Raw genomic sequence first — 16,069 nt, 5'->3', positions numbered from 1 at the left:
TTCCTAGCCAAGTGAATTTAGAAAGTCACTTTCACCTCTCTGAGCCTCCAGTCATGTATTCCTTCAACATGTATTTACTGTGGGCCTACTACGTGCCAAGCACTATTCCAGACAGTGGGCAGGCAGTGTGAACAAGATAAGCCTGGCCAGGCGCAGTGGCTCACATCTGTAATCCCAGCACTTTGGGAGGCCGAGGTGGGTGGCCTGAGGTCAGGGGTTCAAGACCAGCCTGGCCAGGCATGGTGACGCACCTGTAGTCCAGCTAATGGGGGGCTGAAACACGAGAATTGCTTGAACCTGGGAGGCAGAGGTTGCACTAAGCCAAGATTATGCCACTGCACTCCAGCCTGGGCAACAGAGTGAGACTCTGTCTCAAAAAAAAAAAAAAGAAAAACAGACAAGGCCTGCCTTTGTAAAACATACATTCTGGTTGGGGAAGACAGACAGACAATAACCAGCGCTCACATACATAAATGATGAAACACCCTACAGAAGTATTAAGGTAATATAAGAACAAATTTCAAGGCTGGGTGTAGTGGCTTGCACCTGTAATCCCATCATTTTGGGAGCCCAACATGGGTGGATTGCCTGAGTTCAGGAGTTTGAGACCAGTCTGGGCAACATGGCAAAACCCTGTCTCTAAAAAAAAAAAAAAAAAATACAGAAAAGAACCTGGCATGGTGGTGCGTGCACCTCAGCCTCCTAGTTACTTGGGAGGCTGAGGTGGGAGAATGGCTGGAGTCCGGGAGAAGGAGGTTGTGTCACTGCACTCCAGCCTGGGTGACAGGGTGAGACCCTGTCTCAAAAAAAGCAGTAATAATAAAAATAAAATTTCAGAGGTGAAGATTGCTTTAACCAGGGTGGTCAGGAAAGGTCTCTCTGAGGCAGTGACATCTGGGCTGACGTGAAAGATGAGAAAAAGCCAGGCAAGTGAACAGAAGGCGAGACAGCCAGTGCCAAAGGCCTGTTGCAGGAATGAGCTTGGTATGTTTGGGGGACAGAAAGAAGGGCACTGTGGCTGAAGAGCAGTGGATGGAGAGAAAGTGGCCAAAGGAGGTGTGTAAACAACCTGAGCTTTGTTTTGAGAAGAATATTGGCTGGTGTAGAAAGAAAGACTTTGGAGGCAAAGTATGGAGCCTATCTATCCGGAGGCTGCTGCCATTGTCCGGGTAAGCTGATGGTGCTGAGACCGGGTGCCATGACTGGAAGTGGTGAGAAGTGGTCCTATGCAGGAGACCTGGAGACACCACTAGCTTGAGTCCTGAGGTGGGAAGGAAGGGAGAGTGAGGGATGGAGCCAGGCTCCCAGGTTTTGGCTTGAGCAGCTGAGATGGGATGGCAGGGGAGTGGAGGTAGGGCTGACATCAGGAGCGGTCTTTGGGCCGAGTCCTCTGCAGTCCCCATCTGACACCCACTGGAGGTGCAGAGTGGACAGCTGGCTATGAGTCTGGAACTCAGAGAAGCTGTTCGCTCTGGAAATACACACCTGGGGCTCATGGTCATAGATGTCATTTAAAGCCACGGGACTGGATGAGATCATTAAGGCAGAAGGTGTAGGTCGAAAGAAGAGGGCCAGGACCACTGACTGCAAAATGAGCCAATGACACCTACACCCACGGGGCTCTCGCGACGTGTCGCGTGAACGCACCCAACGAGCACTGGAACCAGAGCGGCCCCGGGGGCGGGGCTACCAGGGGGCGGGGTCAGACGGGGGCGGGGCCGAGGGACCAGGCGGCCGCTGCTGGCCGGAGGGCGGCCGGGACGGTGACGTCACCGCATGACTGGGTTTTTATGAATGAAAGGAATCCTGTGAGTGAGTAATTCCGGGAAGCTCGCCTTACAACTCCGCGCGGCCTCGGCCCCCTGCGCCGCCCTCCCCACAACAAAACTCAGCGCGGCGCTCCAGAGCGCCCGGTTCAGAGCGACCTGCGGCTCAGAGCGGAGGGGAGACAGACCAGAGCGCGGGCCGGGACAGCGGCCGGGACAGCGGCGAGACGCGCGCGTGCGAGTGCGCCGGGCCAAGAGGGCCCAGAGGCGGGTGAGGAACGCGGGGCCAGGAGGGCGGTGCGCGGGACCCCGAGGCGGCAGAGTTTCCCGCCCCAGGACGCGCCTGGGGTGGGCGCCGGGGCCCGATCCGTCGGGGCTCCCGGGGCTCCATCGCCCGACGGCTCGGGGCGGGGAGAAGGGAGCGGCCGTCCCGGGGACGCCAAGGACGGGGCCGAGGCCAGCTCGGCGGAGTGGGGGTGGAGACGGGGCCCCTTCCCGGGGCGCGGGCGGGGAGGCGGCGGCGCCGGGGAGGAAGGGGCAGCGCAGGCTGGCGATCTCCGCGTCCGCCCGGCGGGGGCGGGGGCGCTGTGCTCCTACGTGACTTCGGTGGGAACAGGCCCTGGCCCGGCGCCGGCGGGCGGTGCGTGCGCGGTTTGTTTACGTCTGAGGGCGGGCGGTCGGGCGTGTGTTCCCTGGCGAGCGGCCTGGGTATCCTGCCCGGTGCGTGCGTTCGCGGTGTACCTCGGGGGGCGTGTGTCTGTTGTGCTGTGTGTGCGCGTGTGTGCTTGTGTGTGCGTGTCCGCGCGCGCGCTCCCTGGGGCCTGTACACCAGCGGTGTGTACCTCGGAGAGGGCGTGCCCTGGGCTGGCCACCGGAGTAAACGCGGAACAAGGACCCGAGCGAAGGAAGCGGACCCATGCGTCTTCACACGGGGTCTGGGAATTCTGGCCCGGGCCTCCCCAGTCCTACTTACCCAGGGCTGTCCGGTCCCCGCTCTCCCCGGAGTTTCCCAGGGCCTCTGCCACGTGACCCCAGTGTTTGTCCCCCGCCCAGAGCCGGTGCCCGCAGCCACAGGGTGGGGCAAGGTATCAAAGACCCCACCCAGCTAAGCTAGGAGCGAGGGGTGTGAGCCACCCCCGCTTGGCACCCTGGTGGATCTGGTAACAAAGTGAGTTGGAGCCCAGGTTCTTGTCCCCAGATTTTGGGGCTCCCTAGGGAGGGAAAACCCAACGTACTCTCGTTCTTCCCAGGGTTGCCCATCCCCTCAGTCCCGTGAGAACAGGAAGGGCCAGAAAACCTTGACTGCAAAGGTGCGGGGCAGGGAGAGGACCACAGGCTTTCTCGCTAGTCCGGGTTCTGGAGGCTGTACCTGCTAGGTCTTGGAGGATGGGGTGGAGCCGGTTTCCGCCCTCCTGGTAGTTTCAGTTCGCAAGTGGGACTAGTGAGACCAGACTGACCTACAGCTGGACGCCGGAAGCTAGCTGAGGCTCTGAGCCAGCCGGCAGACCCCGAGTCCTCACCCTGGGCCAGGCAGGGTCAGCAGGCAGTGGGGATAGGCCTCTGCACGAAGGGTTAACGAGGAGGGGTGGGGCCTGACCTAGCCACCACCTACCCACTCACCCAATAGCCCTGCAGAAAGCACCTGTTTGTTGTAGCAGCCTGCAGGATGGGCTGGGGGCTAGAGATTCCTTGGTCTTAATCCACCTTCCCCCTCCACCCACCCACAGGCTAGGGAATCATGGGAGGGAAGCAATGGAACTTCCTAGTGTGAGGAACCAATGATCTTTTGACTTTGGATCTTTGAACCCTGGGTGAGCTCTGCTGCAGCAGCTGAGACCCTCAGTGTTCCCATCTGCCACTGGAACTAGATAACAGCCAGGATGGCAGGATGGTGGGTAGAAGGGGGAAGCTCTGGAAGTCTCAGACTGCAGACAGCATATTTTCCAGGTGAATTGTGGAAGAGAAAGAGCCGACTGCCCCATGCCAGGAGCTGGGGGTACCCAAGAGTAGGTGGGGTTTGAGTCAGGGGGGTTGGGGCCAGGAGCACAGGAACCAGACAGGCCCACCCTCAAAGCTGGGCAGGAAACTTTCCAAAGTAGGGCCTGGGGTCAGGGGATGAGGGGAAGTGGCTGGTTGACTCAGTCCCAGATGAAAAGTTAGCATTGAGAGGTTTAACTTCCCATTGAATCACCCCTGGGCCCTGCATTGCCATTGGGCCCCTGCCCTGGACCAGATGCCAGGGATGAGATGAACAGACCAGATCCAGAGACTGACCTCTGGGAGCTTACAGCTGAGCAGTGGACACAGAGTTGAAGAAAGATCCACAGAAGTAAATGCAAAACACAGCTGAGATGGGTGATGTGAGGGAGAAGTCACTGTGGTTTGAAAGTACATAACAGCGCTCTGACTTAGCCAGGGCAATCAAGGAAGGCTTCCCTGGGGAGGTGACTAGTGCACTGAGTCTGATAGAGTGGTGGTTGTCTGCAAAGCCCTTGAAGGCAGGAACTGTGATTCACTTCAGGGTCTCCAGGGCCCAGCACAGAGCCTGGAACACAATGGGTGCTTCTCGGATGTTTGCTGATTGAATGAATGAGCCCTGGATCCCTGTCCTCGAAGAGCTCCACAACATATGCAGAAAAAGGCCTGGGAACCCCAGAGAAACAGGAAGCCAGGGCAGAGGCTGGAGGAATCTTGAAGCAGTCTCCCAAAAGCGAGCAGATCCTTCAGGGCTCAGGCAACTTCCTCCCTCACACACACTGGCATGCACTGCCCGCTTGTCCCTTTGGGAAACATTCAGGGATAGTAGAATTTGCTATCTGTTCATTCATTTGTTAGCATATGATCCTGGGAGAGAGTGGACAGGAACATGGTTGAGGCCTGAGGACCCTACTGTGTGGGCTTGCGGGCAGGCTGGCATTGCAGGGTTTTGAAATGGGCCAAGCACGGACAGGCTTGTGGGTTTGGGTCAGTAGTGATTCCTCTGACAGCTCTTGCGGGAGGATCAATGGTGGGGATTGGAGACAGACGGCAAGGCAAGAGGCTGGTGAGCAGGCAGCTGTGGTCATGGTCCAGATGAAAGAAGAAGTGGTCTGTGGCTGTGCAGGTGGAGAAGAGGGCTAGTCTGATAGTCTGATAGTTTGCGTCTCATGCCCCCACCTTCGGGAAGCCTTCACCACTTTCCTTTCCCTGCCTCCATTCTGCTGGTGGTCTTGGAGCTCTGAGCCAGAATCTGAAACTCTAAACTCGGAGATAGTCATTGTTGGAAGGTACCTTAGACTTGGAGGAGGTTTGGCGTATTGGGAAAACTGAGGCCCAGAGAGAGGGAGTGCTGTCCCTGAAGCCACACAGCGAGTGTGAGAGGGTGCCCGAACTAGGGCTGGAACCCCAGGCCGTTGCTTCTCTGTGGTGCTGGGTTCTCCCAGCCTTGCTCCCCTTCCAGCAGGGAGGCGGCTCCAGCAGAGCTGGCTGCCAAGACCTAGGAAAACACATTTTTTCCCTCTGTCCTCACAGAGCAAGCAAAATGGCTCAGCAGCCAGAGAGGAGCCCATGCCAGCGGGTGGGCCTTCTACAGGGTGTCTCTGGAGTGGACTGCTGGGGCCAGGGAGGGGGACGTTGGAGGGTTGTGGCTGCTGACTGGACAAGGCAGCTGTCAGTCCCTCAAGAGTCACCTCTCTCCTTATGCCTCCAGAAGACGTCATGGACCTCCAGACCCTGGAGGTCAGCTCTGCTGGCTTCCAAGGGAAGAAGCTAGGGAGAGGCGGTGGTGGCCGGAATAGAAGAGAGAGGACCCCTGGGTTCCAGTCCACCACTGCTACCAAACAGTGGCTTGGTTGCCTCCGGTGCCTAACAGGGGATTGGATCAGCTACTATTTCTCAGGCCCAGGGTCCGCCAGCCTGGCAAAGGCAGAGGACCCAGGCCCCTTGGCAGCCCCTGGCCTGGGGTTGCCTGCGGAAAGCCTGAGGTTACCAGAAAGTTCCCCCTTCTTGTGACTTTCCCTCTGTGATTGCCTGACTTTGCTGAGCTAGGACATTCCTGGGCAAACGTGGGTGCCTCAGCTGACATCCAGGATACAGTTGAGGGGGCTGAGGCTGGGACAGGAGGGCATGGAGGAGTGGGGGAAGAGCAGGTTCAAAACCTTCCTAGCGCCTGAGGGTATTTACAAACACAGCCAGCTTCCACTATTAGCAAGGGTAGGGAATGGCTGATGGTTCCATCTCTCCGTTCCATCTCTCGGGCCTGGTCTGGAGGCACTGTTGAGGATTCTGAGGCTGTGTCCAAGCTCAGGAGAAAACAGTTCTGTGCTGAGAAAGACTCAGGGGCTGTGTCCTGCCTCACTGGGAACTGGTGCTGTGTGTGGTTAGTGATGTGTCTGTTGCTTGTGGATAGTGGGATGATGGCGAGATGAGGTGATCTTTCTTGCCTATGCCTCTTTTTTTTTTTTTTTTTTTTTGAGACGGAGTCTCGCTCTGTTGCCCAGGCTAGAGTCCAGTGGCTTGTTCTTGGCTCACTGAAACCACCTCCCAGACTCAAGCAATTCTCCTGCCTCAGCCTCTCAAGTAGCTGGGACTAGAGGTGTGCGCCACCACACCCAGCTAATTTTTGCATTTTTTTTTTTTTTAGTAGAGACAGGATTTCACCATGTTGGCCAGGCTGTTCTTGAACTCCTGGCCTCAGATGATCTGCCCACCTTGGCCTCCCAAAGTGCTGGGATTACAGGCGTGAGCCACCTTGCCTGGCTATCTTTTTTTTTTTTTTTTTTGAGATGGAGTTTCACTCTGTCGCCCAGGATGGAGTGCAGTGGCACGATTTCAGCTCACTGCAACCTCCACCTCCTGGTTCACGCCATTCTCCTGCCTCAGCCTCCCGAGTAGCTGGGACTACAGGCGCCCACCACCATGCCTGGCTAATTTTTTTTTTTAAGAGGCGGGGTCTTGCTTTGTCACCCAGGGAGTGCAGTGGCAGGATCACAGCTCATTCCCGCCTTGAATTCCTGGGCTCAAGGGGTCCTCCTGCCTCAGCCTCCTAAGTAGCTGGGACACAGGTGTGCACAACTGCACCTGGCTAATCTTTTTATTTTTTGGAGATGAAGTCTAGCCATCTTGCCCAGGTTGGTCTTGAACTCTCAGGCCTGAATCGTACCCCATGCTGGCTGTATGAGCCTGGACTACTCTATTGCCGTCTCTGGGCATTACCTCAGGATTGGGCGAACCAGGGAGATGACGGTGTGAAGGGACCAGGTTTCAGTCCTGGGCCTTTGCAGATATTCATTCACACCTGTTGTGTGACTTCAAGCAAGTGATGCCCGTCTCTGGGTCTCTACTTCCCCTTGGGTCAAGTGAGGAGGCAGGACCTGATGGCCTCGAACGGCCTTTCCTGCAGTTCCCTGTGTGACTGCCGCCAGCTGGGAGATGCTGAATCAGAGCGAAACCCCAGTGCTGGCTACAGGCCTGACCCCTCCTGGACAGACAGCAATTCTAACCTCCCAGGTGCTCACTGACCTCTACAGTGTATACCACTTGATTGCACCAAAACCCTGCGAGGCAGGTATTATTCTGATCCTTTAAATGGGAAAGTGGAGACCCAGAGAGATGGAGTGGCTCACCCCAGGTCACACAGCCTGAGAAAACAGAGATGGGACTTAAACCCAAGCTTGACTCCCAATCCAGTGCTCCTTTCCCTGTTTCCCACACCCCGCCTTTGGGCCCAAAGTCACGTGGATGGGATCTCCTCTGTTCTCTTCCCATTCTCCTAGCATCTGTACTGGCTCTGCCAACAGGCGCAAGGAAGCAGCTGGAGAGGAGGAAGAATTAGAGACAGGGCCAGGAGGTACTGAACGACGTTTCAGCTTGGAACTTGGTTTGGACACTGACTAGCTGGGTGATGGCGTCAGACACTCCGCCCATCCACCCTTCCCCAGTGCCTGCTCCCTGCCAGGTCTTGAGATGGGTGGCCTCAAGCACCCAGAGCTGATTCAGCCTCTCGCTGTCTGGTGGAGAGACAGCAAGGAAACACAACCCATTACACACAGGGGTAGGGGTGCCTAACAAGTCCTAAGGATCAGGGAGGGCTTCCTGGAGGAGGAGATGTCTACACCCAGGGCAAAAGGATGAGTAGGAGTCTGCCAATGTAGGGGGGAGTAAGGGGAGAGAGATGTCATGGGGTGGGAGGTGGCTCAGAGGCAAGAAAGTACGGGTGGGAGGAAGTGAAAGAAATTCTGTGTGGCTGGAGCAGAGTGGAGGTGGCAGTGGTGGGAAATGGGCGTGGGGCTGGACACACAGGGCCTGGGGTGCTGTGAGGGTAGGTCTGGACTCTGTCCTTACGATAGTAGGGAACTATCTATCTATGGAACTATCTATGGAAGGTTTTTGTTTTGTTTTGTTTTGTTTTTTTTGAGACGGAGTATCACTCTGTCGCCCAGGCTAGAGTGCAGTGGCGCGATCTCGGCTCACTGCAAGCTCCACCTCCCGGGTTCACATTGTTCTCCTGCCTCAGCCTCCTGAGTAGCTGGGACTACAGGCGCCCACCACCACGCCCAGCTAACTTTTTTTGTATTTTTTCGTAGAGACAGGGTTTCACCGTGTTAGCCAGGATGGTCTCAATCTCCTGACCTCGTGATCTGCCCGCCTTGGTCTCCCAAAGTGCTGGGATTACAGGCATAAGCCACCCTGCCCAGCTGAACCATGGAAAGTTTTAATCTGGTTGGTGGCATGGTCAGATTCACGTGGTGCAAAGATTGTCCAGCTGCTGTGTGGGGATGAGCTGAGGGCAGCAGGGAGGCGTGCTGGACCTCCCCAGGTGTGTGTAGGGCAGTGAGTGTGACCACTTAAGAGGCCTGCATTGGGTCGGGCGCAGTGGCTCTCACCTATAATCCCAGCACTTCGGGAGGCCGAGGCAGGTGGATCACCTGAGGTTAGGAGTTCGAGACCAGCCTGACCAATATGGAGAAACCCTGTCTCTACTAAAAATACAAAAATTAGCTGGACATGGTGGCAGGCGCCTGTAGTCTCAGCTATTCAGGAGGCTGAGGCAGAACGAATCTCTTGAACCCAGGAGGCGGGCGTTGCAGTGAGCTGAGATCCTGCCACTGCACTCCAGCCTAGGTGACAGAGCCAGACTCCATCTCAAAAAAAAAAAAAAAAAGGCCTGCATTGAAGGGTAGGATCAGTGAGGCTGACATGTAAACATCTCCAGATAGTGTCTGAAAGGTCAGGTAGCCCACAGATCTCATACGACTTTTCCAGGTAGGATAGGAGTGCACAGAGGCCCCCAAGGAGAGCTAGGTGGGTAGCCAGGGCCTGCCTGAGCCCCCTAGGATTTGAAGTGCTAGGCAGGGAAACTGAGGCCAGAGCCCAGGCTAAGCCGGCATGTTCAGCAGTGGGGGTTGCAGCTCAGGGTTCACCCCATGAAGCCACTGGTCTTCACCATGGATCCACACAGGGGTCTAAAGCTGCCTGGGTCCTGACCTGGCACTCTGGGTCCACGCAGCTACCCCCAGCGCAACCTGTGTGACTCCTAAGACTCTCCTGCTTAAGGGCCACAGTGGCTGCCCCATCAGGGGATCTCTGCAAGCATCAACTTCCTTCTGTCCCACTCCTTCCTTCCCTCTGAGCGGTCAGACCCCCTGACTGTGTGGGCCAGGAGGGGCTGGGGAGTTTCCTGAGAAGCCCTGGACTGTCCCCACCTCGGCCTGAGTCACACTGAGAACTCAGCAAGGATTCCTTGAGCATCTATGAGGTACTAGGCGCTCTTCTAGGCACAAGGGAGGCCACGGTGAATGAGGTATAAGCTCTGCCCTCATGGAGCTGGCATTCTAATTGGAGGGCTGGGAGGGACAGACACTGAACAAATACCCACCATATATGTGAGTCATGATAATTACACATGAGAAAACCTGAAGTGGGGAAGGAACATGGGGAGTCTGTCTGTGTGTGTGTGTGTGTGCGCGAGCGTGTCTGTGTGTGTCAGGGGTTGCAAATTCTAAATTGAGTGAACATGGGGTCTGAAGAGACCTGAGGAGGTGACAGAGCAAACTCTGTGGCTATCTAGGGAACAAAGATGCCAGCAGAGGCCATGAGCGGTGGCTCATGCCTATAATCCCAATACTTTGGGAGGCAGAGGCAGGAGGATCGCTTGAGCCCAGGAGTTCAAGACCAGCCTGGGCAACATGGTGAAACTCTGTCTGTACAAAAAGTACAAAAATTGGCCAGGCTTGGTGGCATGCACCTGTAGTTCCAGCTACTAGGGAGGCCGAGGTAGGAGGACCACTTGAGCCTGGGAGTTTGGGGTTACAATGAGTTTTGACCATGTCACTGCACTCCTGCCTATAACAGAGTGAGTGAGACCCTGTATAAAAAAAAAAAAAAAAAAAATGAAAACAAAAAAATGCCAGCAGAGGGACCAGCAAGTGTGAAGGTCCTGGAGAGGAGCATGCATCCTGTGTTGAGGAACAGCAGGTGTGGCTGAGGCAGGGGAAGCAAAGGGGAGCCAAGCAGGACTGAGGTCGGAGAGGGCATGCTGGGGAGCACTTTCTTTTCTTTTTTGAGATGGAGTCTCACTGTGTTGTCCAGGCTGGAATGCAAGTGGTGTGATCTCGGCTCACTGCAACCTCCACCTCCCGGGGTCAAGTGATTCTTCTGCCTCAGCCTCCTGAGTAGCTGGGACTATGGGCGCCCGTCACTACGCCTGGCTAATTTTTGTATTTTTAGTAGAGACGGGGTTTCACCATGTTGGCCAGGCTGGTCTCGATCTCCTGACCTTGTGATCCACCCACCTTGGCCTCCCCAAAATGCTGGGATTACAGGTGTGAGCCACCGCGCCCGGCCACTGGGGATCACTTTCTGCAGCACATTGTGGGCCACGGTGACGACTCTGGCTTTACTCCAGTGAGCCGTGGGAAGGTCCTGAGAGAGGCGTGACATGAGCTGACTTAACACAGCTACCTGTGTCACCCAGGGGGAAAGTGAGGCACAGAGAGAGTGGCTAACCTACCAGAACCCCACAACTAGTGAGCGAGACCACTCCCAAAAGGCCCCAGGTGTGTCTGGCACCAAGGTCCATGTAGTTTTCATTTCTCCACCTTGTCCCTGGGAGACACCTCGGTCCTGCCAGAATGTGTCAGAGGCTGAGCCGACCTGTGAGGTCAGCCCTGCAGACAGCTCAAGGAACCAGGGCTTGGACCTGGCCTGTTGCCCTCTGCTGTCCACCAAACTGGGTAATGCTCTTTCCGATATGGCATGTGTTTATAGGATGCTACAGCTCAGATCACAAAACATCTTCCTTTATTTTCTTTTTACTTTTTTTTTTTTTTTTTTGAGATAAAGTCTCGCTCTGTCACCCAGGCTGGAGTGCAGTGGCGTAGTCTCGGCTCACTGTAACCTCCACTTCCCATGTTCAAGCAATTCTCCTGCCTCAGCCTCTCGAATAGCTGGGACTACAGGCGTGCACCACCACACCTGGCTAATTTTTGTATTTTTGGTAGAGATGGAGTTTCGCCATGTTGGCCAGGCTGGTCTCAAACTCCTGAACTCAGGTGATCTGCCCGCCTCAGCCTCCTAAGTGCTGGGATTACAGGCTTGAGCCACTGCACCCAGCCTATCTTCCTTCATTTTCCTTGGCTTCTTATTACTGCCCCCTCCCCTTGGAGACAGATGAGAAAACTCACGTTCACAAGGAATGGCGGAGTAGATCCTATCAGCTAGGGACAAAGCAGACTGCTGCTTTATAGGGGCCTTTGGGAGTTGGTCCCCTTCTCCAGCCCAGAGCAATGACCACTGACCCTCCACGAGTTTTATTCACCTTTGTCTCCCCATTACCAACTACATGTTTGGCAAAGAGTAGCTGCTCAATAAATAGTTGTTGAAGGAGCATGCGGCTGTCAGGCGTGTGGGAGGGGGGATTAGGAGATGAGAGGCCCTCAGTGGTCTAGGGATGGCTGCCCCATCTGCCTAGGGCATGCTGAGTTAGTGTGGGGCAGTCCCCAGGCAGCTGGGAAAGCTTTTCCAAAACAGAGGTCTAGATGAAGGAGGCCTGGGGAGAGAGGGGACTGGCTGATATTGTATCTTATGGGGTGCCAGATGGGCTTTGTAAAAAGGCATTTACTGGCAGGGTGCGGTGGTTCAAGCCTGTAATCCCAGCACTTTGGGAGGCCAAGACGGGTGGATCCTCGCACGAGGTCAGGAGATCAAGACCATCCTGGCTAACACGGTGAAACCCCGTCTCTACTAAAAAAATACAAAAAAACTAGCCGGGCGAGGTGGCGGGTGCCTGTAGTCCCAGCTACTTGGGAGGCTAAGGCAGGAGAATGGTGTAAACCCAGGAGGCGGAACTTGCAGTGAGCTGAGATCCGGCCACTGCACTCCAGTCTGGGCGACAGAGCGAGACTCTGTCTCAAAAAAAAAAAAAAAAAAAAAAAAAAAAAAAAAAAAAAAAAAAAGAAGGCATTTACTGGTGCACATATGCTGTGTGTACTTTTCTGAATGTAGGTTATACTTTAAGAAAAGTTCTGAAAAATCAGCTGAGTACGGTGGCTCACACTGTAATCCCAACACTTTGGGAGGCCAAGGTGGGTGTATCACCTGAGGTCAGTAGTTTAAAACCAGCCTGGCCAAATGGCAAAACCCCATCTCTACTAAAAATACAAAAAATTAGCTGGGCATGGTGACAGGCACCTGTAATCCCAGCTACTTGGGAGGCTGAGGCAGGAGAATCACTTGAACCCGGGAGGTGAGCCGAGATCGCACGACTGCATTCCTGCCTGGGCGACAGAGTAAGACTGTGTCAAAAAAAGAAAAAAAGTTCTGAAAAATCAAATCAAAGGCACATGACCAAGCCCCATGTGGAAGAATGGTCAGGAGAGGGACATCTATTCATTTGGTGCACACTTACTGGGCCATCTACTATATACCAAGCACTTATTTAGGCATATTGATGCCATGGTGAGACAGGCAAGGCCTCTGCCTTCATGGGCTTCCGTTTTGGTGGAGGAGGAGTGGGAAGGAGAAACAAATCATAGATGAGGAACCAAGCACAAGAAATGCAGAAGAGGTGACTGTTACAAGGGTTAATAGGCAGGGTTATGTGATGTGACACAAAGAGGCGTTTAGCCGGAATGGTCAAAGAAGATCTCTTGAGGCGGTGACATTGGGCAAACACCTAAATGATGAGGAGTCACCATGGGGAGCTAGAACAGTAAAGAGAACAGCATGTGCACAGCTCCCGAGGCTGGAAAGAGCCATTCAAGGAGGCCTGTGGAGCAATGTGGAGAGAGGAAGGTGGCAGGTATGAATCAGTTCTAAGATAGCAGAGGCCTTGAATGGCAAGGTAGTGAGTTTGGATGTTATTCTAAATGGGAAAACAAAAACAAAACAAGGTGACTTTGACCTCCTTTCTACCCTAGGTCTGCGGCCCAGAAGGCACCTTCTGCAAACATGTCTGTGGATCCCCTATCCAGCAAAGCTCTAAAGGTAAGGAGGCAGCCTCTGTTAACCCATGAAGCCCTCCCTCCCTGCCCATGTAGAGCCTCGTCATCCCAACTTCCCCTTCTTTCCTGGAATCCCCTGGGTGGCTCAGCAGGCACCAGGCCTTCATGATGCCCAAGGGAAGGGCCACAGCCACAGGCTGGAACCAGGAGGCCTGGGCTCTGGTCACGGGCTGCATGTCCCTGGGGTAGGTCACTTCCCTCTCCATCCTCCTTCCCCATCGAGTCAATGCCCCCTGGTGCATTCAAAGGTGCTTTCCGGGCTGGGTTTCTCTGGCTGAGTCCAGGGCTTGGCGCTAGGTTAGAATTCAGGTTGAGCCCGGGGTGGCCTCCTTTTGTGTCCGGATCCTAGTTTGGCCTGGTTTCCCCTTCCCGGATTCCTGCTCCCCTTCAGGGTTTTGGATCAAGTCCAACCACCACCTCGGTGGCTAAGGCAGTGAAAGAGGAACACCGAGGTGTGGAGCGGGGCACCGTCCCCAGTCCCTGGGCCTCAGTTTCCCTATGCCCGCAGATCAAGCGAGAGCTGAGTGAGAACACGCCGCACCTGTCGGACGAGGCGCTGATGGGGCTGTCGGTGCGCGAGCTGAACCGGCACCTGCGCGGGCTCTCGGCCGAGGAGGTGACACGGCTCAAGCAGCGGCGCCGCACACTCAAAAACCGCGGCTACGCCGCCAGCTGCCGCGTGAAGCGCGTGTGCCAAAAGGAGGAGCTGCAGAAGCAGAAGTCGGAGCTGGAGCGCGAGGTGGACAAGCTGGCGCGCGAGAACGCCGCCATGCGCCTGGAGCTCGACGCGCTGCGCGGCAAGTGCGAGGCACTGCAGGGCTTCGCGCGCTCTGTGGCCGCAGCCCGCGGGCCCACCACGCTCGTGGCGCCAGCCAGCGTCATCACCATCGTCAAGTCCACCCCGGGCTCGGGGTCTGGCCCCGCCCCCGGAGCGGACCCCGCCCACGGCCCGGCCTCCTGCTCCTAGTGCCCGCCCCCGCCATGCCCCAGCCACGCCCCTCCGGCTCCAGCTCCCTCCCCAAAGTGCCTGAGCGCCGCCTCTGTGCCCAGGCCCCATTTCTCTGCAGCACTGGCCCCTTGGTGCACACACACTCCCTCCATGGGCCCTGTCTTCCTCTTGCAGCCCCCAAAACTGGGACCGCATGGCCCTGGGAAGGGGAACTTTGGTAGGTTGGGGATGGGACAGAGGTCTGGATCTGGGATCGCCCTTGGCTGAAAGTTTAGCCTTTTTAGATTGAGAGATACAGAGCCGGCTCAGAGAACAGCTGTTGGGGGAGAAGAGGGCACCCCTCATCTTGGAAACTGCTCTGATTGTGCCAATATGTCCTCCAAACCCTCCCAGGATTCAGAGCTAGGTTTGGCTGGCTGTGACTTACAGGCCATCCTGCTGAGAAATTGCACTGAAGAGATGCCTCCACCTCTGGTTTAGGCCTGGGGGTGCCTGACCCTCCGAAACTAAGAGTGGGTAGGAAGACTAGTGAAACCCAGTTCACAGATGGGGAAACAGGCCCGAGGTCACATTTCACTTAGTGGTTGTGCTGGGACCAAAACCTGGGTTTCCTCACTGCTGCCCTAAGATTCATTCCAGCCATGGTTTTCAGGGGGACAGTGGACAGGGACTCAGAAAGGTGGTGGGAGGGCATCCCTGGCCTGGGAGACCGCTCGCTGCAAGGGAGGGGGAGAGAAGCAGAGGGAGAGAGAAGGTGACATGGATGGAAGAGTGGGAAGGAGCTGGCCTGGTTCAGCCCTAGGCTGTCCCTGCAGCCAGGGTGTCCAGGGGCTGGCCAGTCAGAGAAACGGGGCCATGGACTGCTGTGGCAAATAGGGAGACAAGGAGACAGACCCTGCAGTCCTACTGCAGCCTGGAGTGGGGTCCTAAGAAGAAGGGTACCACCTTGACCCCTGTCAGTGTCCACTGTGTGGTGGGGGCTGACCCCTGCCTTTGATTGTCATTCTCCTGGGAAGCCCAGCCTCAAGTCCCTCCCCCAACACTGTCCACACTGCCCCTCCCCACTGTTTTATTTATTGCACGGATCTAAGTTATTCTCCCCAGCCAGAGCCTGAGCTCCTGTTCCCTGGGGAAAGTGGCGTATGGCCCTGAGCTGGACTTTATATTTTATATCTGCAAATAAATCACATTTTATCTTATATTTAGGGAAAGCCGGATAGCAACAACAAAAAATGTTTAAGCCAGGCACGGTGGCTCACACCTGTAATCCCAGCACTTTGGGAGGCCAAGGAGGGGGATCGCTTGAGTCTAAGAGTTTGAGACCAGCCTGGACAACATGGTGAAACCCCGTCTCTACAAAAAATACAAAAATTAGCCATGCTTGGTGGCTCATCATGCCTGTAGTCCCAGCTACTTGGGAGGCTGAGGCAGGAGGATCACTTAAGCCCAGAAGGCAGAGGCTGTAGTGAGTTGAGATCGCACCACTGCACTCCAGCCTGGGCAACACAGCAAAACCCTGTCTCAAAAAAAAAAAGTTTAAAAATATTGCCCGGCTCCTAGAATTTATTTATTTCCTGACTTACAGCAAGCGAGTTATCGCCTTCTGTATTTTGTAGACTTTCTAAATAAAGTCAAGTTCTTTTTCCACAGAGAATAAGTGTGTATCCTGGACTATCTTTGTTGGGGAGGGGTGTCTAGAATGGGTTTCTGCTTTGAACCCCTGGGGCCTCTGGTGGTGGGGAGGGCTGGTGCACATCACCAGCTGTTGCACAGGGTATGAGGTGGGGTGGAGACGGCTACAGAGACCAGCGGTGCTGAAACTTCGATGCTTCCTTTTGGTTGCTTAGAGCACAGGAGCTCCTGGGGAAAACAAA

At 55.5% G+C, this 16,069-nt stretch overlaps 2 protein-coding genes across 5 annotated transcripts in view; one reads left to right on the top strand and one right to left on the bottom strand.

Moving 5' to 3' along the window:
* The window catches only part of PLA2G6 (phospholipase A2 group VI), a 96,414-nt gene extending 93,071 nt beyond the window's left edge, over positions 1-3,343 (bottom strand). For 2 of the 4 annotated variants that reach the window (XM_045363638.3, XM_074003776.1), the window contains exon 1: positions 3,136-3,343. The gene's annotated coding sequence lies outside the window, so the exon portion shown is untranslated. Of the gene's footprint in view, positions 1-2,739; positions 2,790-3,135 lie in introns of those variants that run through there. The other 2 variants (XM_045363637.3, XM_074003779.1) reach the window with 1 other exon arrangement.
* MAFF (MAF bZIP transcription factor F) lies at positions 1,913-15,849 on the top strand. The gene is made up of 3 exons (XM_005567311.5): positions 1,913-2,037; positions 13,163-13,229; positions 13,755-15,849. Exons 2-3 carry the CDS (start codon positions 13,194-13,196, stop codon positions 14,211-14,213), a joined length of 495 nt encoding a protein of 164 aa, XP_005567368.3. The 5' UTR covers positions 1,913-2,037; positions 13,163-13,193; the 3' UTR covers positions 14,214-15,849.
* Positions 15,850-16,069: the final 220 nt, after the last annotated feature.

This window comes from Macaca fascicularis, chromosome 10 (assembly GCF_037993035.2).
Source record: "Macaca fascicularis isolate 582-1 chromosome 10, T2T-MFA8v1.1".
In the NCBI taxonomy this organism is placed as follows: domain Eukaryota; kingdom Metazoa; phylum Chordata; class Mammalia; order Primates; family Cercopithecidae; genus Macaca; species Macaca fascicularis.
Note: the sequence above shows the minus strand (reverse complement) of the source record. Positions and strands in the feature narration are given on the sequence as shown.